Genomic DNA, 24,403 nt, shown 5'->3' on the forward strand with positions numbered 1-24,403 from the left:
ATATCAGGTAAATAAGGCGGGTGTGGCAACAATTCATGTCTTAGTTCGTGTAATTTTGCCATGGCGACAGCACATGCGTGTGGGCGCGCATCAAGAGTCGCAACACCCTTCTGACAGATAATTTTTTCATTTCTAATTCTTCAGTTAAAATGTGATATACTTTCAGATGACATCTGTCAAGCCTGAGCAATTTCACGCACTTTCAATCGGCGATCCGCCATCACCATTTTGTGCACTTTTGCAATGATTTCTGGAGTAGTGACACATCATGGCAGACCAATCATCTAAGCTCTCCCGACCAAATTTAGATTCATTCGTCCACTCGGCAACAGCTGAAAATGAAGGAGCAGAGTCCCCCAGTGTATTCTGGAAATCGGCATGAATGTCCTTTGCTTCCATATCTTTCTTTACGAGCTACTTAATCACTGCTCGAATCTCGATTTTTTCCAACTTCGCAAATCACTACGCGGGAACAACAACAAACAACAGAGCCACGTCACCGCCACACAGCTCTCTTCCAAGAGCACTGACGTGGCATGTGTTTACAGTCAACAGTCCAATGAATGTCACGTAAACGACTCGTTGCGCTAGCTCTGACCTCTCGTGGTGATTCCGAGAACTTTTCAAACCACCCTCGTATACCTATATATATACCTGACTAAAAGAAGAGATCGGTTGGTAGGACAAGTTCTGAGGCATCAAGGGAGCACCAATTTAATATTGGAGGGAAGCGTGGAGGGTAAAAATCTAGAGGGGAACCAAGAGATGAATGCACTAAGCAGATTCAGAAGGATGTAGGTTGTAGCAGTTACTCGGAGATGAAGAGGTTTGCACAGGATCGAGTAGCATGGAGAGCTGCATCAACTCAGTATCTGGACTGAAAACCACAATAACGACAACACATACACATATAAGCTGAAGAAACAAGGAAGTCTCTAAACTCAAGCTTTATGTATGTAGCATTATTATTTGCTTCCACAACGTTACACTTTATTATCATGAACACGTGGTTAATATCACTTTGATCTGTAAATATCGTAATTCACGATATAATACGGTTATGGTATTATACAGACCCCCCACCCGTTGTTCCATCAGATAACTCTATGCACTTCTTACGTACTATGTCCAGTTCTGCCGTATTTCGAAACTGAGCGTAGAATAAACAAGTGTTATTTAATAGCAGCTTTTGTAATGATCATTGTTTAATGATGAGATTGGATAACATGTTCTCAAACCCATCGTCGTCTTCGTAAATCCAAGTCTTTGCCGCTGTTAGGTTGATTCCTCCAACCTCTCACAGAGGTCTGACTCGCCAATACACAACGACCACTGCAGCGCTTTCTGCAGTCACTTAAGTCATCCCTTACACTGTACCCTCTTGGATCAGTTGACTTGAACACAAGTTGTGCACATGAGTAACCTCGAACTGCGGGAAACCGCCCTCAACAGAGTCGATCGCTGTGGCCAACAACGAGTGCTGAGTCGCCGCAGAATGATTTGGACTATCACAGTGGTTAGCTGCAGCAAATCAGGAGTCACTTAAATACTGCCGCACCTCAACCGGCGAACAGGCACGATATGCCGCAGCAACACTACACTTTGGTCCACTGTAATAAAATGCTTTAGTTAACGTTACGTAGTAGTTTTATTTACACTTTTGGTTTGGATTCAGTTAAGAGTCATTTTCCACTGTATTGACTGTCTGTGCCGAGGACTGCACGGTCACGTAATACAAATTTGTAATTTCTTACGACGTACGCAATTGTCAGCTAGAGACTAAATTCCCTACATGGTAATACAATTTGTTTTAATAGTTTCTGTTACGAAATTACTAATTTTATTGTGTGACAGTACAGTCCTCGGACGATTTATTTCTGTGACCAATCAATAATTCTGGAATCAAAAGCTGTGTTAAATTTCATTCAGTGAAATCTTTCTCTTGTTTCAGGGACCTCAGCCACAATCAGCTGGAGATTATCGGACGGAAGACACTGAGAGGCATCCCTGCGCTAAAGACACTGTAAGTGTTCAGCCTACACTATTTCGCACACTTTGTCATATCACAACCACACTTAAATACTTCAAAAACTGTTTAAAGATTCTACTCTACTAGAAAAATAAGATGCTGTCGGTACCCATGAGACAGCACGTACTACCTCGTAAAAACGGGATTCTACCTGGGCATAGACCCCGGGTTCTATCAGTGATAGAAAGGTAGTGTCAAGTGTTTTGGATATCCTTTGGGCTAAAAATGATTTGTATATGCAACAGAAAGATCGTCGTATTGTAAGTATCTTACAGTAGAGGGTCAAAGTGTGAATATTACATACAGTAATGTAATATTACATACAGTAATGTAATGTAATGTATTGCGAATACATAGAAAGAAGGACCCTTTATTGTATGATTATATGATAGCGGAACAAACACTGGTAGCAGTTACTTCTGTAAAATATCTGGGAGTATGCGTGCGGAACGATTTGAAGTGGAATAATCATATAAAATTAATTGTTGGTAAGGCGGGTACCAGGTTGAGATTCATTGGGAGAGTCCTTAGAAAATGTAGTCCATCAACAAAGGAGGTGGCTTACAAAACACTCGTTCAACCTATACTTGAGTATTGCTCATCAGTGTGGGATCCGTGCCAGGTCGGGTTGACAGAGGAGATAGAGAAGATGAAAAGAAGAGCGGCGCGTTTCGTCACAGGGTTATTTGGTAAGCGTGATAGCATTAAGGAGATGTTTAGCGAACTCAAGTGGCAGACTCTGCAAGAGAGGTGCTCTGCATCGCGGTGTAGCTTGCTCGCCAGGTTTCGAGAGGGTGCCTTTCTGGATGAGGTTTCGAATATATTGCTTCCCCCTACTTATACCTCCCGAGGAGATCACGAATGTAAAATTAGAGAGATTAGAGCGCGCACGGAGGCTTTCAGACAGTCGTTCTTCCCGCGAACCATACGCGACTGGAACAGGAAAGGGAGGTAATGACAGTGGCACGTAAAGTGCCCTCCGCCACACACCGTTGGGTGGCTTGCGGAGTATAAATGTAGATGTAGATGTAGACTTATTCCTGCTTAGACAAAAGGGGAAAATCGGTTGGGTCTTTTTGCTCTTGATGTGGTCTATGGTGGACTTCAAGGATGAATCATTAGTTCACTGGCGGTGCCTTAGAAAACCCGAAAAAGGCTTTTTACCACTTTTCGTACCAAAACCAAGTCGCGGATTCCGAGACGGCTACGCACAGCAAATGGCTGAGCTTTTTGTAATATATTCATAAGGTCCCGATCTCGAACGACCTTGAAAATTTTCTTGGTATTTGTATCCGTTTCCGAGATACTGAGATTCAAATCACCCTACCTGTACACGTAAAATACGCACGTAAAAAGCGGTATGAGACGAAAACGTAGATCATACAGTGACAAAGCACGGAGAAATATGCTGTAAAGTATCTCTGTTATCATCAGAAGGATTCTGGGAACCCCGTGTTGTAGTAATGAAGCACATGCAAAATTTTTGTTGAAGTAAAATCCAGTCGAAGGTGTAAAATAAATTTTACGTTATTTCCATTTCACATAAATAAACTATCAAAATTTAATTGAAAGTTCTTTTGTGTGAATGACATGCACTGCTTTGACAGGGAAAAGAAGGAAACCAGCGGAAAAATGCTGTATCAGAGCATAAAAATCGCTAATATTCTCATGTTTAAAAGACTCTGGCTGAAAAGTTGGGGACCGCCTACCTCATCCTACCATCCTCAGCACCTTGAAAAACGTCCCCATAAATTTTGGTATGCGAACACATTCGCGCTTTTTTATGGTGAGAGAAAAGAGAACAGTGACTTTTGGGAAAGAGACGGAAAATTAATAAATATTGTAAGATAGTAGGTAGCGTTGTGGTATAGAAAGAGCGAAGGAGACAATGGCAGTGTGAGAGAAAGGGAGGAACACAGGGACAGTGGAACATAGTTGACATTTACAGAACAATGGTAAGAAAAGATTAAAGGAGATAGTGCCAGTGGGAGAGGAATGTTGAGAAGGAGAATGTAGAAGTGATTGAGAGACAGTGATAGCAAGAGACGGAGTCTATTAAATTGACAACGAGGAAGAGAAAGATAGTGACAGGGAGAAAAGACAGCAGCAGTGAGAAGAAATGAATGATATAGTAGCGGGAAGATAGAGCAAGCGGAAAACAGTGACACTGATAGAGGGGACAGTATTAGTAAGACAGAAGGAAGTAGACCGTGGCTGAGAGACAGGAGACAGTAACAGAGGCACAAAGCGATAATGACAGTGAGTTGGGCAAGTGGGAGTGGATGGGTATGTGCGATCGCCTAGTGGCTGTGAGCGAATTACTGTTAGGAGAGTAAGTAGGACAGAGAGTTTAGTTGTTATATAGAACGTGAATATGTTGGAATGTCAAAATTTTGGGAAAATTTTTAAGGTGCCGAGGAAGGTAGAAAGAGGCGCTGGTGTCCCACTTTGCAGATTCATTTAAACAGGAGCATATTCGCCTTCTTTTTTGCTCCGATAGGTTAATTTTTCCGCTGGTGCATACAGTATTGACATCTTCATATTGTCCAGTGGTTGACATAGCTTTTTTGAAAAAACAATGCTATTTTACGCAAAGTAGATACATTGCCTTAGGGAAAGGCATGACCGCTTTGCAAAAATTTTATTACACATTTCAGCCTCTCCGCAACAAGTTACAGAAAAGAGAAGAGAATTCACTAAGGAAACCTGTCTTGCTGTTATTGTCAACAGAGAAATGGTGTGGCATAAAATGTCTGAACAATGTTATCCATCTCATCTCGTAACTGCTATTAACAGTCAATACACAAACACCGAAATAACTGTAGATATGGGAAACATAATCACAAAGCCAATGGACACAGAAAAGGGATAAAACAAGGATGCTGTATTTTCACAACACTCTTCAATATATACGTAGATGAAGTGATCAGTAAACGGAAAATGGTGAATAAAAAACTACTACTTTGAGCTCGTGACATTAGTTTAAATGCAACCCTATATGCAAATGATCTAACGCTGATCGTAGAGAATGAAGATTGCCTACAGATGGGAGTTTGTTAGTTGCGACAGAAAGCCTCAGAATACAAATTAAAATATTAGATGAAATGAAAGTGATGGCATTTCATGGCATACGACCAGCAACATAGCAAAAGAAGTCCAATTAGTCAGCCTATTCGAAGCCCTGGAAATCATCAAACATCTGGCCAACAATGCTGATTTATTATTAACTGACCAAATACAGCTCAAAACTTTCCCACTTTCAAAGTTCGCTTAATCCTCACAGCTCTCTTTGCTTCCCACGCTGTGTGTTCCTTTCTAATTCTCCATTTTCTTACATTAAATGATTCTTATTTTACTGTGATTGCCTATATAGGACCTATATTCTAATATAACAATTGCCAATTCTATCTTTTACTCAATTTCTGTATCACTTTCCATATATAATATCTCTTCAAGCTATTCTTTAGCAGTCTTATCAAGTACTAATTTTATTTTATCGGGATTGTTAATTTCATGTAAATTATTATAAAGATATTGTTTTTAGTTTAGTATTAATGTTTTTCTGGTTTTCCCTCCGTACATATTGTTGAACTTTATACCTTTTTAATTGTATTACCATCGTACCATCAAAGATGACATTTACTGTGCGCTTGTGCCTCATTGTAAGTGCGCAGCATCTTTTCCAGTTTTCTTTACAAATATAGGAACTTCTCTGCCGACGGTAGTCAGTTAAAGCCTGATAATGGCTTGTAAACCGAAAACCTGCTAACTAAACAAATTAATCTTCTATATCATTTATGATTATGGTGTCCTGCCAATAAGCGGCGGAAGAACCAACTAATAAGGAAAAAAGGCACCATGAAACAAGTCGTCATACTAATGACTTAGAAAAAATTCCGCAGCTACACTACACAATAACGTAAGCAGTCTAGAAGAGAACAAGCCCTAGCGAGCAGTAACGGGTAGAGTAGAAAAAAAGTCACTATAGGACCGTAATTATTGTCAAACAAGTGGTCTCAGGAATTTCAGCAATAAACCGGAAGAAATCCACATTTTGTTCTAGACTGTTGGACGATGCGATCTGGACTTGGGAAAATCTTTGACCCCCTAATTTCGTTGGTAAAATAAACCCTGTGATAATTGATCTAGGCTCACAGCAGCACGCCAGGGGGTGTGTAACGCTACGGCCTCGTTTCCAACGGCTGACAGCCGAGCGACAGCATCGCGTCGCATGACCTGCGAAGCGTCAATTTCGGGACATTTACAGTAGTGGACACAACGCGTTACCCGTCAAATGACACGTGTAAAACAAGCTATCGCGTGCGATCGCGCCGTCTCCCACACGCCAACTGCTCGCCGACCGGCCGTCCGTCTTTATGGCCTCCGTACACGACACGCCGGCTTCAAGGGGAACTGGCGCCAGCGAAACAACAAGCCTTGAGCGACAATTTTCGGTTCCCATTGATACACTCCATACAGTAACTTCCAGTTTGTATTTCATGAAGTACGACACTTCTGTCGTTAGGAGACAATCGTCATTGGTACATCTGTTAAAACAGTTTCTATTTCCAGATGCAACAACACTCACGTTTTTAGATTACCATCTCAGCGGTCATTTTCAAGTCACTGTCACTTCGTGACACCGCATGGTTGTCCTGCACAATACATTTATTTGAAGATGACCTCCTTACAGGGTCGAAATCAGCAATCTAAAAGTATTTGGTCAGGAAAAAAAATGGCTCTGAGCAATATGGGACTTAACATCTGAGGTCATCAGACCCCTAGACCTAAACCTAACTAACCTAAGAACATCACACACATCAATGGTCGAGGCAGGATTCGAACCTGCGACCGTAGCAGCAGCACGGTTCCGGACTGAAGCTCCTAGAACCGCTCGGCCACAGTGGCCGGCGATTTGGTCCAGAGATAAAAAATTATGTTAACACTGTATTTACTAACAGCGGAACAGCTTATGCGTCTCTCGACACACGCCATTGGACACACAGGACAGTTCTGAAAACTGTCGAGGATAAGATCACGTTATGGGATGGAATGATGAACCTCCCTTCATCATCGACATCAGTGAGGTTGTGAGGGGTCAACTTGTAAAATGGCTCTGAGCACTATGGGACTTCACATCTGAGGTCATCAGTACCCTAGAACTTAGAACTACTTAAACCTAACTAACCTAAGGGCGTCACACACATAAATGCCCGAGGCAGGATTCGAACCTGCGACCATAGCCGTCGCGCAGTTCCAGACTGAAGCGACTAAAACCGCTCGGTCACACCGGCCGGCGGTCCACTTGTACATGGAGTCTGATTTTGTAATACAATTAATGAAAAATGACCTAAAATTGCTGTCATGTGTAGAAGAGATTTTATCTTTGACACCACTAAACCAAAGATGTTGCCTGAGTGGCAGAATCGATAGTAAGTAGGAGCACGCGGAGCGCAGTAGCAGTTGCCGTTTGCACTCTGTTATAGGTAGGATGGAAGACTTAAAGCTAGAGGCTAGCTGTGAGAATTCAACTGTTGGTCTGTGGACGCAGCAGAAGACACGTTTTATAAAATGAAGTGATGAATAATATTGTTTGTGCTCACAAAGAACACAAAGTGTACTACACTGCGTCCACAAAGAGCACAAACAATATCATTCATCACTTCATTTTATAAAAGCTGTATTATGCTGCGTCCACAGACCAACAGCTAAATTCTCACTGCTAGTCACTAGCTTTAAGTCTTAAATCCTACCGATAACAGAGTGCAACGGCAACTGCAACTACGCTCCAAGCGCTCCTACTTACAATCGATTCTGCCATTCACGTAACATCTTTGGTTCACTGGTGTCAGAGATACAACCTCTTCTACACATGGCAAACGTTTCAGGTCATTTTTATAAATTATATTACAAAATCATGTACAAATGGACCCCGCAGAAGGTAACGGAATATTTGGAACAGGCGAAAGAAGAAATCGACAGAGACTGTGTTACAGAGCACATTTCGGCATCCGCCAGATCACGGGTACTACGCGAAACGGTGAATAGATTTCCACTTACTCCGAATACGAATCCAGCATTTTGGAAGATTCGTTACTTCCTAATTATAAGTAAAAACACTATTTTGTTATTTTCATTTATAATTAGGAAGGTGGCCCATCAATTAGCGACGGAAGAATCGAGAACATTCGGCGGGAATATATTGTTGGAGAAGTTGCAAAGTTCGAGAAGTTACAAAAATTTGCACCTACGTGCTAGTGTGAAAACGTTTCACTATAATGCCCTTCGGCTGTTACTCTGTAATACCACTACTACGCCGCCTATTGAAGCACTGAGGGTAAGAATTTTCTATGTTGATGGCAGCGACAATATCGATTTGTCCACATAGACAATAATGTGACGGCCAGTCGTATTGCGTACTTACCCTGTGGACATTTATATTGATTATTGTTATCTTAAGTTAAAGGAAATACATGTTAAATTACATGTAATACATGGATTGGGAAGTCCCGAAGGCCAATTCTTATATCAACGATGATAGTTCAATGCATCGTAATGTAAGGAGAAAGTGAAATGAAGAGGAGACAAAAATTTCTTGACGGGCTAATTAACTATGCACGGCCTTAACACTACTTCAGGTCTGTACGTGATAAGAATGCACTTCGAATGAAACAACCAGTTTACAGTTATCATTCACTGTTTATTCCCACAACCCTTTTTGAAAAGTTTAAATTTTCATCATAAGGTGGATTCATTTTTGTTAATACTAATTTATTTGTGTTAATACCACAAGTGTCCGTTGTGTTACGATTTTGGAATAACCAATGGCACTATCTGGTAGAGAAACGAAATACTATTTCAGAACACGGCTTTGTGTAGGTTCTTGACTAAAAACTAAAAATTAATTTAAATGTGCAATTAAAACAACTAAAATAGGACACCTTCAGTGGTCACGGACTCCTTTTTCTGTCGCAATACATCACAGTTACGTTCAGTTTTTAGTCAAAGATCTCCTCAGAGCTATATTCTGAAGTAGCGTTTTGTTTTTCTACTAGATCGTGTCACAGGTTACCACAAAGTTTTAACGCAACGCGCACATGTCATCACACACCTGATGATAGAGGTTTAAACCTTCGAAACGCGTTGTATTTCATTCAGTATCAATAATAAGCATGGTAAAACCTCAGCAGCAGTTAAAGAATCCACTTGTTACAAGAACTTTTTTGATGGACTTGGAGAATGCCCCATCATCAGGATATCAGAAACAAATTTTGATGCTAGTACGAGGTGCATTCAAGTTCTAAGGCCTCCGATTTTTTTTTTCTAATTAACTACTCACCCGAAATCGATGAAACTGGCGTTACTTCTCGACGTAATCGCCCTGCAGACGTACACATTTTTCACAACGCTGACGCCATGATTCCATGGCAGCGGCGAAGGCTTCTTTAGGAGTCTGTTTGACCACTGGAAAGTCGCTGAGGCAATAGCAGCACAGCTGGTGAATGTGCGGCCATGGAGAGTGTCTTTCATTGTTGGAAAAAGCCAAAAGTCACTAGGAGCCAGGTCAGGTGAGTAGGGAGCATGAGGAATCACTTCAAAGTTGTTATCACGAAGAAACTGTTGCGTAACGTTAGCTCGATGTGCGGGTGCGTTGTCTTGGTGAAACTGCACACGTGCAGCCCTTCCCGGACATTTTTGTTGCAGTGCAGGAAGGAATTTGTTCTTCAAAACATTTTCGTAGGATGCACCTGTTACCGTAGTGCCCTTTGGAACGCAATGAGTAAGGATTACGCCCTCGCTGTCCCAGAACATGGACACTGGCGGTTACCCGAAATTTTTTTGGTGGCGGTGAATCTGTGTGCTTCCATTGAGCTGACTGGCTCTTTGTTTCTGGATTGAAAAATGGCATCCACGTCTCATCCATTGTCACAACCGACGAAAAGAAAGTCCCATTCATGCTGTCGTTGCGCGTCAACATTGCTTGGCAACATGCCACACGGGCAGCCATGTGGTCGTCCGTCAGCATTCGTGGCACCCACCTGGATGACACTTTTCGCATTTTCAGGTCGTCATGCAGGATTGTGTGTACAGAACCCACAGAAATGCCAACTCTTGAGGCGATCTGTTCAACAATCATTCGGCGATCCCCCAAAACAATTCTCTCCACTTTCTCGATCATGTCGTCAGACCGGCTTGTGCGAGCCCGAGGTTGTTTCGGTTTGTTTTCACACGATGTTCTGCCTTCATTAAACTGTCACACCCACGAACGCACTTTCGACATATCCATAACTCCATCACCACATGTCTCCTTCAACTGTCGATGAATTTCACTTGGTTTCACACCACGCAAATTCAGAAAACGAATGATTGCACGCTGTTCAAGTAAGGAAAACGTCGCCATTTTAAGTATTTAAAACAGTTCTCATTCTCGCCGCTGGCGGTAAAATTCCATCTGCCGTACGGTGCTGCCATCTCTGGGACGTATTGACAATGAACCCAGCCTCATTTTAAAACAATGGGCATGTTTCTATCTCTTTCCAGGCCTTAGAACTTGAATGCACCTCGTAGATCTACCAGTTAACACGATACTTTGATAATAAGAAGATGGCTATTTTATGTGCGTGGGGAACTCTTGCAGCCGTGGATCAATTGATGTACCCAGCTGCGAGAAGACTTTAAAGAAAAAGGTTTGATGAGCGTTTTAGAGATACAGGTGTGCACCGACCGTGGTGCACATTGTTTTGAAGAAGTAAAATAAAGCTACTGCGAAATATTTGTAGTCTCCATGTATTTGACTGTATCTCAAGACGCAACATGTAGACTCCATCCTCCCCATATTCCCTCCCTTGCTACAAACACTAGCTCCCCAGCGTTACCGTCTTGGGGAAGGGCAGGCCCCTACCTTTTGCGAGTTCCGCGTCTCAATAAAGAACTAAACTCTTCAAAGCGCGCCTCGCCTCTTCGACCACGCCCTATACTTATTACGGCCGTTCCCGTAGGTATTGAGTTTCCCTCTCGCTACATGGCCACGGGGATTTATGTTCGAGAGCCTTTCAAACGTCTTCCTTCCCCCCACCCCGTCCCCAACCCTGTGAGTTTTTTCTCCGCCTATTTCGCAAATACCTTCTTTGCTGCAGACAGAAGACGTGTGTTTTCCTGTCAAGAATCGTGCTAGCCGCAGTGTCCACTTAATACAGTCTCAGACAAGTTTTTCCCTTTTGCTCTTCCACCTGAACTGCTTCCAAAGAAGTCATCTGGATTAGCCTGGCACAGATGCAACATTTCCGCTGCTGCTGAGACGATACTTAAGTGGGTAGCCCTCTTTGAACGCTTGAAAAATACGTGATTTTTGTGATTTTTTCAAGTAAAATAAAAATTAGTGTTAAGTATGACGATACAGATTTATTACTTACACTTTTGTCTTTAAAAAGATCATTTTTGCATCCACATCGGACACTCCCCGAAACCGATGCACTATGAGAAAAGACACATTGCTGCCGGAACGTTGATCATCGGTGGGAATTCCCAGAGCTCTCGTATTCGACGTGTAATACTATAATTTTGTGTAAACCATTTTCAATGTATTTTCCATCACATTTCATAGAATAGTTGAAAAACATTGAGTTCTAACAAAACGGCGACGTGTTGAAACAAATGTTAATTTCATCTCCCACAAAAACGAGAGAAAAGCGTGCACCGAAAATAGACTTTTGAAGATATCTCAAGACTGCTACGTGTGCTGACAAAGCAAACTATTTAGAATTCCCTGGTCAAAATCTGACCAAAATCATACGAACCGTTCACAAAGTTATGTTTACTTCAGTTTCAAAAATACTGCTTCGAGAAAAACGCGTTTAAAGTTTCGTATTAGATTTTTTGAAGTTAATTTAAAAATGCCCATAGCGATTCCTGGACCATAGAGCAGTCCTTCCGTACCCAAACCGGGATCCTCCTCCGCCTTCTTCGTGGCTACGGCGGTCCTGCAGGCGTCTTTGGCAGCTTCGGTCATCCGCTACTTTGCTCGCTCCATTCGCTTTTCGTCCGCTTTTGTGCAGCAGTTGAAACAGGTCGGCTCGATCTCTACTTCTGGCACTTCATAATTCCTGTTACGGCGTCGTTAAAATTATATTTAGGCAATTTTTTCCCACTGTGAAATGGTTTCGGAGACACTTCTCCACAAATCGTCTTGTAACTCCATAACAGAGTTTTTGGAGAACTCAAGATGAATACTACAATAAAGTACACACCCCAGAAAAAATTTTCAGCTAAAAAACAAAAGATCGATTTTTGAAATTTTCACAGGCTGTACCATTTGGTTTCACTTCCTCTACAGGCGTGCTACGGTAATGTGGCTCAGGGATTTCAATGTGTACCAGGAGTGCAGACATATACCTGCACCAAAATCAGAAAAAATAATTACATAACTCTATTTTTTCGAGATGATAATTAAATATTCGAGTAGCCCTTGCAAGACCTTTGCACACATAATGGTACTATTTATAGAAATCATCCATGTCTATATGCAGAGCTTATTAGGTGCGAAACGGTTGACTGGTAGCGTTGGTTGCTGGTGCAGTGTTGCTTCTACATTTATCACATCAATGTTCCTGTTATGCTGTTGTGCTAGCGTCGTATACGACAACAGCAAAATAAAAGTGTGAAAAGTGTGACTACCACAACGAAGAATTTTTGAACTGGCTTAGTCTCAGGGAGGCAGCACTCTATGCCAATGACACAGCTGTATACATTGCATCGTACCTCTGAATAGAACAGGCACTTCAATATATTATATACTCGTACAAAAATTATCGCAATCTTATTTTAATGTGTGTATATGCAGACGGAAGCGACGAAAAGAAAATTTATACCAAGGCTAGGATTCGAACCCGGGTGTCCTGATCACTAGGCAGTTGTGCTAATCACAATGCCACCCTGGCACAGTGGTTTTCAGAATGCACAGACTAGCCTATCACGCCTCCCTCCTCAGTGCAAAGTCCCATACATGCCTAAACCCAGTTGGTATTCCCCTGAAACTCGAAAAGCGTTACAGAGCTGTACGGGTGCTTTGGACTAGCACCTCCGCATCGAAGGAAACAGGGGTCCTGCCTGAAACTCAAGCATAGGTTCTTTAATCAAATGAAATCATTGGTTCCAGAGACATTTTAGTTTCGAATATATATATTTCTCCAAACTTGGTACAAGTTTTCATACGTTGCTTCAGAGATATTTTCACGTTTCAGATATTTATGGTGTACGTATGCAGACTGAATAAATCACGGAATAATGTAGATAGAGAGGTACAAATTGACACACATGCTTGGAATGACATGGGGTTTTATTAGAACCAAAAGTTCAAAAAATGTCCGACAGATGGCGCTTCATCTGATCAGAATAGCAATAATTAGTGTAACAAAGTAAGACAAAGCAAAGATGATGTTCTTTACAGGAAATGCTCAATATGTCCACCGTCATTCCTCAACAATAGCTGTAGTCGATGAATAATGTTGTGAACAGCACTGTAAAGCATGTCCGGAGTTATGGTGAGGCATTGGCGTGGGATGTTGTCTTTCAGCATCCCTAGAGATATCGGTCGATCACGATACACTTGCGTCTTCAGGTAACCCCAAAGCCAATAATCGCACGGACTGAGGTCTGGGGACCTGGGAGGCCAAGCATGACGAAAGTGGCAGCTGAGCACACCATCATCACCAACCGACGCGCGCAAGAGATCTTTCACGCGTCTAGCAATATGGGGTGGAGTGCCATCCTGCATTTTTGTTCTAATAAAACCCCATGTCATTCCAAGCGTGTGTGTCCATTTTTATCTCTCTATCTACATTATTCAGTGGTTTATTAAGTTTTCAAATTTATAGTAACTTTTTGATCACCCGGTACATCACAAATGTTTGAGACGTGAAAAAGGTTTCTGGAACCATATCGTTTCATTTGATTAAAACACTTGTGCCTGCGTTTGAGGCAGGATCCCCCGTCTCGTTCGCTGCTGAGATGCTATTCCCAAACAGTTGGAGGGCCTCTGCAATGCTGTTCGAGTTTAGGGGTAAACAGTGTGGACGAAGGCGTGGAAGGGAATTTGCATTGAGGAGGGAGGCTTGCAAGGGTTGTCTATGCAGTTGTGCGAAGTCACTGGGCCAGGGTGGTGTTGTGGTTACCGCATCTGCCTAGTGAGGAGGAGACCTAGATTCGAATCCTGCCTTGTTACAAACATCTGTTCGTCGCTTCAGTTTGCATGTATAATCGTAGATGTTTAAGATTTTTAAAAGTCTCTATAGCCCTATATTTTCATACTCATTTTAATACATCGCAAATTGCTGTAGGATCTGTATAAAATAACACACTTGTTGAGCCCTGCGGTAGGCAGGAAAAATAACTAACAGTCAATTTGAATACACTTTATCATAATTAAAGAATAAACGCCTTCTTGGCATACACTAAGTTTTAAACGCAAGAACAACAAGAAAAGCCACAACTCTTCTGGTGAAAAAAAAAAAAAAAGGAAAACAAGGCAATGGAAGAAAAATACTGATTCAAAATCTACTCTACACAATACAACGTGCTACTACAATGCAACAGCGAGTGAATACAATGCTAGGCCGGCGTGAGTAATGGCCGGAGCTGTTGCTAGCGGCTGGTAAACACTGACGGTCTAGGCGTGCTTGTAAAGCCTGGTCGCTACATGAGTCATATGAGTTCTGATTGGTGGAACACTGTCACATGTTGGCTGGCGCAGTAGTTCCGTGTTTATTTGGAAAGTCTGTTATTGTTTCTGTGCGCTGGCGATGTTTCTCTCCGCGTTCCTGAAAGGGGGTCGGCAACCCATCTTGCGTGTCGGTTGTGCGGGCGCTCTAACAATAAGGGGCCGCTACGACAACACTGGTGCAAAATTAGGAAGGAGAAAATTAACCCGATAAAATGCTAAGCCATCTGTTTCGTGACCAAGATCAAACTCCCAAACCGCCAGTTGTCCACTGGTGGCCAGGATATTCCTTGGCGTGACTCAGTAACATATTTAGGCCTGGAAATTGACCAACATAGAGGAAACATATCATAAAGCTGCAAAGAAAAGTTGCGTACTCTTATCTCGACCATAATCATCCCCGAAGGGCGCAGGATTAACATTGGAATGCAAAACTCCTTCGAGTACCTTAAAAGTAGTTATACTCGGCATAGCAAAGCAACTTAAATCACTTAATAAAGGCAAGTCTTCCACTCCAGATTGAATACCAGTTAGGTTCCTTTCAGAGCATGCTAATATAATAGCTTTATATATTTAGCAATCATATACAAACTTTCGCTCGGCGATAGATCCGTACCTAAAAAACTGAAAAGTTGCACAGGTCACACCAGTGTTCAAGAAAGGAAACAGGACTAATTTGGTGACTTACAGACCAGTAATACCGGCGTCTATTTGCAGTAGGATTTTGGAAGATGTATTGTGTTCAAACATTATAAATTACCTTTAAGAAAACGATGTAGTGACATATAGTCAGCACAGATTCAGAAAATATCGTTCTCATTCAACACAAGTAGCTCTTTATTCTCACTAAGTAATCGACAGGGATCTCAATTTCATTCCGTATTTCTAGATTTGCATAAGGCTTTCGATACCGTCCCACACAAATGAAGTTTATTCAAATTATGATCCCATGGAATTTCAGTTCCGCTGCTGGATTCGTCATTTACTGTCAGAAAGATTAAGATTACAATCCGTAGTAATCGATGGGAAGTCATGGAGTAAAATATATATCTGGCGTTCTCCAAGGAAATGTTATAGGCCCATTGCTGTTCCTAATCTACACAAGCGATTAAGGGGACAATATGCACAGCCATCTTAGATTGGTTGCAAATGACACTGTCATTTGCCGTCTAATAAAGTCGTCAGAAGATAAAAACCAGTTAAATAATAATTTAAACAAACTATCCGTATGGTGTCAAAACTGGCAAGTAACTCTAAATAATGAAAAATGTGAAGTCATCCACTTGAGTACTAAAAGGTATACGTTAATTTTCGGTTACACGATAAATCACAAATCACTTCAACTAAATACCTGGGGATGACAATTACAAACAACATAAATTGGAATGATCACATAGATAATGCTGTGGGTAAAGCAAACCAAAGATTGCATTTTATTGGCAGAACACTTAGAAGATGAAACAGGTCTGCAGAAAAGACTGCTTATTTTATGCTTCTCCGTCCTCTTCTGGAATATTGCTGCACGGCATGGAATTCCTACCAGACAGGATTCACGGAGGACATCGAAAACGTTCAAAGAAGGACAGCTCGTTTTTTACCATCGCGAAATAGGGGAGAGAGAGTCAAGGATTTCATAAGCGAATTGGGGTGGCACACGTTAAAACAAAGGCGTTCGTAGTTGCAGCAAGATCTTTTCACGGCATTTCGATCTCCAACTTTCTCCCGCGAGTGCGAGAATACTTTACTTACACACACCAATGTGAGAGAAATTATGATTGTAATAAAATAAGAAAAATGACAGCTTGCACAGGAAGATTTAAGTGCTCGTTGTTTCTATGCGCTGTTCGAAAATGGAATAGCAGAGAAATAGTGTGACAGGCACTTAACTGGGAATGGCGCCATTTAAGAGATTTCAAGCACATGCAAACATTAAGTACAGACAGTTACACAAAATCTCATTCCCTAAAAACTCAATTTCTACAACACATTACCGCATCCTGATGTCAGACAGGCACAACCCAATGGCACTTCAGAATTCAGCCCTACCCAGAGAGTTTGATCTTTTGGTTTACAAATTTTATTTTTTAAAGCTATACAGGGTGAGTCACCTAACATTACCGCTGGATATATTTCGTAAACCACATCAAATACTGACGAATCGATTCCACAGACCGAACGTGAGGAGAGGGGCTAGTGTAATTGGTTAATACAAACCATAAAAAAATGCACGGAAGTATGTTTTTTAACACAAACCTACGTTTTTTTAAATGGAACCCCGTTTGTTTTGTTAGCACATCTGAACATATAAACCAATATGTAATCAGTGCCGTTTGTTGCATTGTAAAATGTTAATTACATCCGGAAATATTGTAACCTAAAGTTGACGCTTGAGTACCACTCCTCCGCTGTTCGATCGTTTGTATCGGAGAGCACCTAATTACGTAGGGATCCAAAGGGAACGGTGATGGACCTTAGGTACAGAAGAGACTGGAACAGCACATTACGTCCACATGCTAACACCTTTTTATTGGTGTTTTTCACTGACGCACATGTACATTACCATGAGGGGTGCGGTACACGTACACACGTGGTTTCCGTTTTCAATTACGGAGTGGAATAGAGTGTGTCCCGACATGTCAGGCCAATAGATGTTCAATGTGGTGGCCATCATTTGCTGTACACAATTGCAATCTCTGGCGTAATGAATGTCGTACACGCCGCAGTACATCTGGTGTAATGTCGCCGCAGGCTGCACAATACGTTGTTTCATATCCTCTGGGGTTGTAGGCACATCACGGTACACATTCTCCTTTAACGTACCGCACAGAAAGAAGTCCAGAGGTGTAAGATCAGGAGAACGGGCTGGCCAATTTATGCGTCCTCCACGTCCTATCAAACGCCCGTCAAACATCCTGTCAAGGGTCAGCCTAGTGTTAATTGCGGAATGTGCAGGTGCACCATGATGCTGATACCACATACGTCGACGCGTTTCCAGTGGGACATTTTCGAGCAACGTTGGCAGATCATTCTGTAGAAACGCGTTGTATGTTGCAGCTCTTTGGGCCCCTGCAATGAAGTGAGGACCAATGAGGTGGTCGCCAATGATTCCGCACCATACATTTACAGTCCACAGTCGCTGTCGCTCTACCTGTCTGAGCCAGCGAGGATTGTCCACGGACCAGTAATGCATGTTCCGTAGATTCACCGCCCCGTGGTTTGTGAAACCCGCTTCATCGGTAAACAGGTAGAACTGCAACGCATTCTCTGTTAATGTCCATTGACAGAATTGCACTCGATGATTAAAGTCATCACCATGTAATTGCTGATGTAGCGACACATGAAACGGGTGAAAGCGGTGACGATGCAGTAAGCGCATGACACTACTTTGACTCAGTCCACCGGCTCTCGCAATGTCCCGTGTACTCATGTGTGGGTTCATGGCAACAGCAGCTAACACACCAACTGCACCCGCTTGTCCTGTGACGGGCCTGTTACGGACCCGTTTGCGTGCTACGACCATACCTGTTGCATACAGTTGGCGGTAGACGTTTTGCAATGTGCGGCACGTTGGATGCTCTCTGTCCGGGTACCGTTCTGCACACACCCTGCAGGCTTCAGCTGCATTTCGTCGACACTCGCCATAGATGAGTATCATCTCCGCCTTTTCAGAGTTCGAATACACCATGGTCACAGTTCCTACAACACTACACTATCACAGACGTCTGGTAACACGGTGTACTACAGTTGGTCTGCGTGCGGAGACGAATGCAGAATAACAATAGCAGCAAGCGCTACATGCGGACACTGCGACAGCTAGACCAAACCAAACAGTGCACTACAGCCACACTCGTAAACACGGTCGTCATCGTAAACATGTCCCTTCAGATGCTGCTCGCCGACCGTGGCCCGTGTTTGTTACAACACGTAACTGAACGTCGGAGGTTTCAAGCGTCAACTTTAGGTTACAATATCTCCGGATGTAATTAACATTTTACAATGTAACAAACGACACTGATTACGTATTTGTTTATATGTTCAGATGTGCTAACAAAACTAACGTGGTTCCATTTTTAAAAAAAACGTAGGTTTGTGTTAAAAAACATACTTCCGTGAATTTTTGTATGTTTTGTATTAAACAATTACACTAGCCCCTCTCCTCACGTTCGGTCTGTGGAATCGGTTCGTCAGTATTTGATGTGGTTTACGAAATATATCCAGCGGTAATGTTAGGTGACTCACCCTGTATTCCTCAGGGCAAGGACTATCATGAGAATACAAATAAAGTTCCGTCTGGTGGCAGTACAAGCACTCACTAATGAGGAGAGCCGTGCGTACAGCGGCGTAGGACATTTTGTGTTTGTCGTCCTGTCGGATGGCTGCATTCTGACCAACGTAAATGAACCGAGACATCTTCTTGTTTACAAAATAATCTACGTGATTTCCACGTAATGCTGTTACCAGCCTCGCTGCTTCTAGTAGTGAATCTTCGTATTCTTCTTTTTTCTCTTTTCTTGTAGGTGGGTTTGAGTTACAAATAATTAATGCAATACGAAAATACATGTGCTTTGCGCTGGATGCTTGTAGTTGTTGTAACATTATGTGATTGCCCTATCATTTTAAATCATTCACTAATCGAGCAGTCGCTACGGTTAGCAAATAATGTTGCGAAAGTGTAAAAGGTGAACGACGTGTCACGTAACTTGTTTATTGTTAAGCGCCGTCAGAGATGCAGTGAGTTATTGACTTTGAAAACCGCGGCGCGAAAAACCGACAGAAGAAGAACACTTTTACACTTTTTTTTATGTACGAGATATTCTCGATGAACAGTTACTCATTTTTCTCTTGTAACTTGCCGCCGTATTATTATCGTTAAAAATAATATTATTTTAGTGTAAAGTAAAAGTGCAATACTGAAAGTGCAATATTGCATAGCAGTAGATTTATTGTGCGACGTGTATGTGAAAACGTCAAAGGAATTATTTTCATTACGAGAAGAGAAGTGCCAGTCAAAACGGCATCCATGTTAAATCCTTCATTGCAGTGTAAGTTCATCTATTAATTGCCATAAATTCAGAGTTAAATGGAACTGGTGTATGGACTATTTATTTATTATAGAATCTATGTCTCACTCCTTTATGAAGTTATTTAATTTTCTTTGTTTCTGCCAAATAGAAAGTTCACAGTCACGAATTCTTTCGTCGAGATCGGACGGAAGTTGCATGCGGCGAAATATTTTCTCCGCGCCATATTCTACTGGTAAATGCATGATAAACTGCGGTCCCTTAGGAAATTCGTGTTGAGCTATCCAAAAATAATTATATTTTGAATAGGCATTTACTCTCCTCTGCAATGCAACTTGCGACTGATCAGACGATCCAACAAGAAACAGCCGCACACGGTCGGCGTTCGCAAATATATTTCCACCACTGATTATAGCTATATGTTACAGCACAAAAGTAAACATATTGCTATAATTAGCGACTACGAACTGGGACATTTATAACTGTATGTTTATGTATACACATTACGTAAACATATAATTGGCGCCCGAACAGGGACATTTATAGCTGTATGTTTATGTATACACATTACGTAAACATATCGTTATATTGTCCTTAAGCGCAGAGAATTACTGAATGACACTCTCGAAGTGTACGACACTTCGTATGGTGCCTTTTTAGATGGAGAGCATTGCTGGTGCTATTATCTTCTCTAAGCAGAAAAAATTTCATCCTCTTCGTCACAGAGCTACAAGTTATTTTCTAGCACAAACTGGATGAATTAACAGAACGTGTAGAATCTGAAGCCCTGTTCTCACCTCACTGCATTCCAAGAAGGGCTATTTTTCGCAACACTTCTGCTGGGACTTGTGCAGGAATTGCCTTGCACACAAAACAAACTTCTTAAAAAAATCCTGTTATCTGTGCTCTGATTCGTTGCTTCTGAAAAAATCACATTCAACTTACGGACAAAAGGAGTCTAATGGGCTACAACTCAGTAGTTGAGCTAGGCGATTTCTGGGACAGCTTGCATTGTTGCCAAATGTATTCAAGATGGCGGATCCAAGATAGTGGCCATAGATGAGAAATGTAGCCCTGATGTCAAGGCCTAACTTCCCTCCCCCATCCTCCCTCCCCCCTCCCCTTCTATGCCATCACTCCTGGAAATGGTGGGAAATGGTCAGTCTCTGACCAGCTGCTGGAGAGGAAGGTTAGGTTAGTGTACATTATTTATTTTTGGTGTGAAAATGTAATTCTGAGCTGGAGAGGAAGGCAGGATATTTAATTAAATTATTTATTTATTTATTTATGGCTCAAGTGGGATGCCTTCAGTAACCTAACTCAGAGACCTGTGTTTGCCTTGACGTGCAGGGACCAACTGATCTGGTTTGCACCATATTCACTAGAGGGCACTGTCGGCCTCCTTCACCCGTCCCCCCAGACTCGACCTCACCCACCTCTCACCACCACCCCTCCCCTGGAAATAGTGGGAAACGGTCAGTCTCTGTCCAGCTGCCTCTCTGGTTAGTGTATGTATACACATCTATATGTATAGTGCTACACAGTGAGTGTCTAAAATCGCAATACGGCTCAGAATTGATGATGTCACACAGCTGGTGCTACCTGCTGAAAAAATTATGACACCACTGAAACCTAATGGCAAGCGAACTCAAAATAAAAATTCTTCACAGCACGCTCCCTTCACCTACAAGTCGAAATAAATCTATCTGCTCCACTTTTGAACTGGCAGAAAAAAGCCCCAGTCTAAAACGGTAACTGAAACAATCCCTAAAACTGGTATATGCCTAGAAATTACTGAGAAACGAGCACTGCAGTGATGTTAAAAAATCGGACTACACGAACATGCTAGTGTGATGTTCATCACATCTCTGAAACGCTGAGTGGGCTTAGTTAATATTTGATAAGCCACTTATTTTTTATTTTCTAACTTTTCAAAGCAAGCTCTACAATGGGAAACCAACACTCGTGTCTGAGCACAGATGGGGAAATCAGAACAACTACATATCTTAAAGTTCATGACATATTTCGAAATCCATAACAGATTACGAAAAAATAGACATGCAGCACATCGGATGTTTAAAAAATTCTTCTAGAATTCGAAGCACTGTCCTACAGACGTGGAAAAATGGCTGGAATTTTCGGTGAATTTTCGATGTCTCACAACTGCTGGTCTGGAGCCACAATGGTGGGTGGGGGACAGCAGCCCACCTGTCCAAACCAGAGGAGGCTAGTCTGCTTGGATTTGTCTCTGAACACTCGAGCGAAAAAAACATCACGTGACTCTCCGACGTCACGTAACTTACCGTAGATGTCCTGTCCTGTCCCTGTCTTGTTCGAAGCAATCTGTGGAGATTTCAATGCCTCCACACACAGAATATTTTGTGACTCTCAGACGTCATGGAACTTCCTGTGAATGGAGCACATTGATTGCTTCTTACTGCATTTACGCATCAAATTTCTGCTGCTGGTGTGGGAGCACTATCCACCACTTCCTACAGTCGAACAAATTACGAGAATTTCAGCAGAAAACTATTTTTGTACAGATCCAAAAAACATATGGCAGTCATATTGAAAAAGTGATCTACAGATTGTGAAATATGAAAACTATTGCTAAAGACACTTAGTTACACTGCTGTGCTACTGTCGAGGAAAGCGTGAATTTTTTCGGCGTGAAACCGAACTTCAACCAGGTTATCTCACAACAAACGATTGTACCACCATGACGTATCATTACGTCGCTGTAGTAATTTCTCATATCGAGATCTTTTGTACAAAGGACTCTGAAGGAACGAAAGTGGCTTCCCTTTAAGCTACACCTACACCAGCAGCTATACGGAAACGATTTCCAAAATCGGGTATCGTTCTGCAGACTTCTCCTAAATAAAGTAGCCGTAAATCCGGGTTTCATCAGACAGATTTGAGCAAAATATTATGACAATGTGCGTAATAGCTTGTCTGTCGGGCATCACGGATCCGACAGTTTGTTGGTAGGTTTGTGGAGGTATGTGGCATTAGATGTCTATGCATAGATCAAATAATTCGCGTAAATAACGAGCTGCTAATCTACGTACACAGTGATGGCGCCCGATAGCGACCCAGATGGATTCCACAGGCTTTATATCAGGCGAATCTGGTAGCCAAGACATCAAAGTGACTTCACTATAATGCTCCTCAAACCACTGTGGCACGATTCTCGCTCTCAGACGAGAACAATTATACTGCTGAAAGATGACATCGCCGTTGGGGAAGAAGTCAAGGATGAAGGGATACAGGTGCTTCACAGCAGTCAGCGTGTCTTCGATTACTACCACAGGTCCCACGCAAGTGTGGCACTCTGCACGTTTCGAAACGCCGTTCACCTAGTGCAGCAAAGTGTGATTCACCCGAAGAGCTGACACGTTTCGATTGCTCGAAGGCCGAATCCCAGTAGTCCCGTGCCTACTGCAGTCGTGATTGATGATGTCGCTGGGTCAACGTGCGAACACGCAGGGATGGTCTGATGAGGAGCTAGGTGTTCATCAATGTACGATGAACAATGTTCTCTGAAACACTTGTGCACACATCAGCATTGTGCCCTTTCGGCTGAGATCTATCCTATTTTACAGAGCAGACAACCCTCCGGAACGCACGCTCTGTAAAGAGTCGTGGAGGTCCAGCCATTTAAAGCCAGTGGTAGTTTCACTGTCCGTCTGTCTCTTTCTGTAGATGCTCACAACAGTAGCACGTGAACATTCGACCAGTTTCGCCGTTACCGAGATCCTCCTTCACAGGCTTTGCGTAATAATAATCTTTCCTTCGAGAAAGTCGCATATGTCTGCGTATTTCCCGATTTGCAACCCTTATCTTCGCTAGGGTGACCCCAATCCGTCTCTGCTGCACTTATATACTTTTCATAGTGCATCACATGCCCGCAACATCCCAAAGCGGCATCCAACTGTAGGCAAAGGTCATTGGTCATAATGTTTGGCTTTGTGTGTGTGTGTGTGTGTGTGTGTGTGTGTGTGTGTGTGGGCGCGCGCGCGCGCTCACAGCCTCAGTTCACCCTAATACGTTTTAAATGAGCACCTTCAGCTAGAGCCAATAGACAATTTTTTAAATAATTTCCTTGGGCTGCTCTCAAATCAAATAGAAAGTGGACCCCTAACAGTCCCAAATCTGCACAAAAAACCTGTTTCATCAATCGATATAAAACTGCACAAATATAGACTATCATGATCAGCAAATGTTCCGCTCTCAACCCACCCTCCAGCTTTTTAATTTTGTATTTCCTGCAACTAACATAACAATTACTATGATAAACAAAAGTCTGTATATATATAAATGAAAGTACATATATTTCTAATCTGTAGTATGCAATCAGCTGGCTTTGAAGTATTTCGCCAGAATTTCCGGTGACAATTCCATGAAAAAAAAAGAGATGACATACCAAAAATAGTTTGTCCTACTGTCTTTTAATAATACGTTTGTTCTTATAGTGCAAACATTTTTCTGTTATTAAAATGTTGCATTTTGCATTTGCCCCACCATCATCTTTGCTCTATTTACGCTCTTGGTCAATAGGAAATGAATTATGTCTTAGTATCTTTGCTTAATGATAATCATTACATTGTAAACAAAAGCATCAAGTGTATAGCGCAT

The 24,403-nt window shown here is 42.1% G+C and overlaps 1 protein-coding gene across 1 annotated transcript in view; it reads left to right on the top strand.

The window, feature by feature from the left end:
• Positions 1–24,403, top strand: part of LOC124612643 (protein slit) — an 814,493-nt gene that overhangs the window by 625,084 nt on the left and 165,006 nt on the right. The window contains exon 4 of the mRNA XM_047140944.1: positions 1,952–2,023. Coding sequence (XP_046996900.1) covers positions 1,952–2,023 — 72 coding nt within the window. The remainder of the gene's footprint in view (positions 1–1,951; positions 2,024–24,403) is intronic.

Source organism: Schistocerca americana, chromosome 4, assembly GCF_021461395.2.
Source record: "Schistocerca americana isolate TAMUIC-IGC-003095 chromosome 4, iqSchAmer2.1, whole genome shotgun sequence".
Classification (NCBI taxonomy): Eukaryota; Metazoa; Arthropoda; class Insecta; order Orthoptera; family Acrididae; genus Schistocerca; species Schistocerca americana.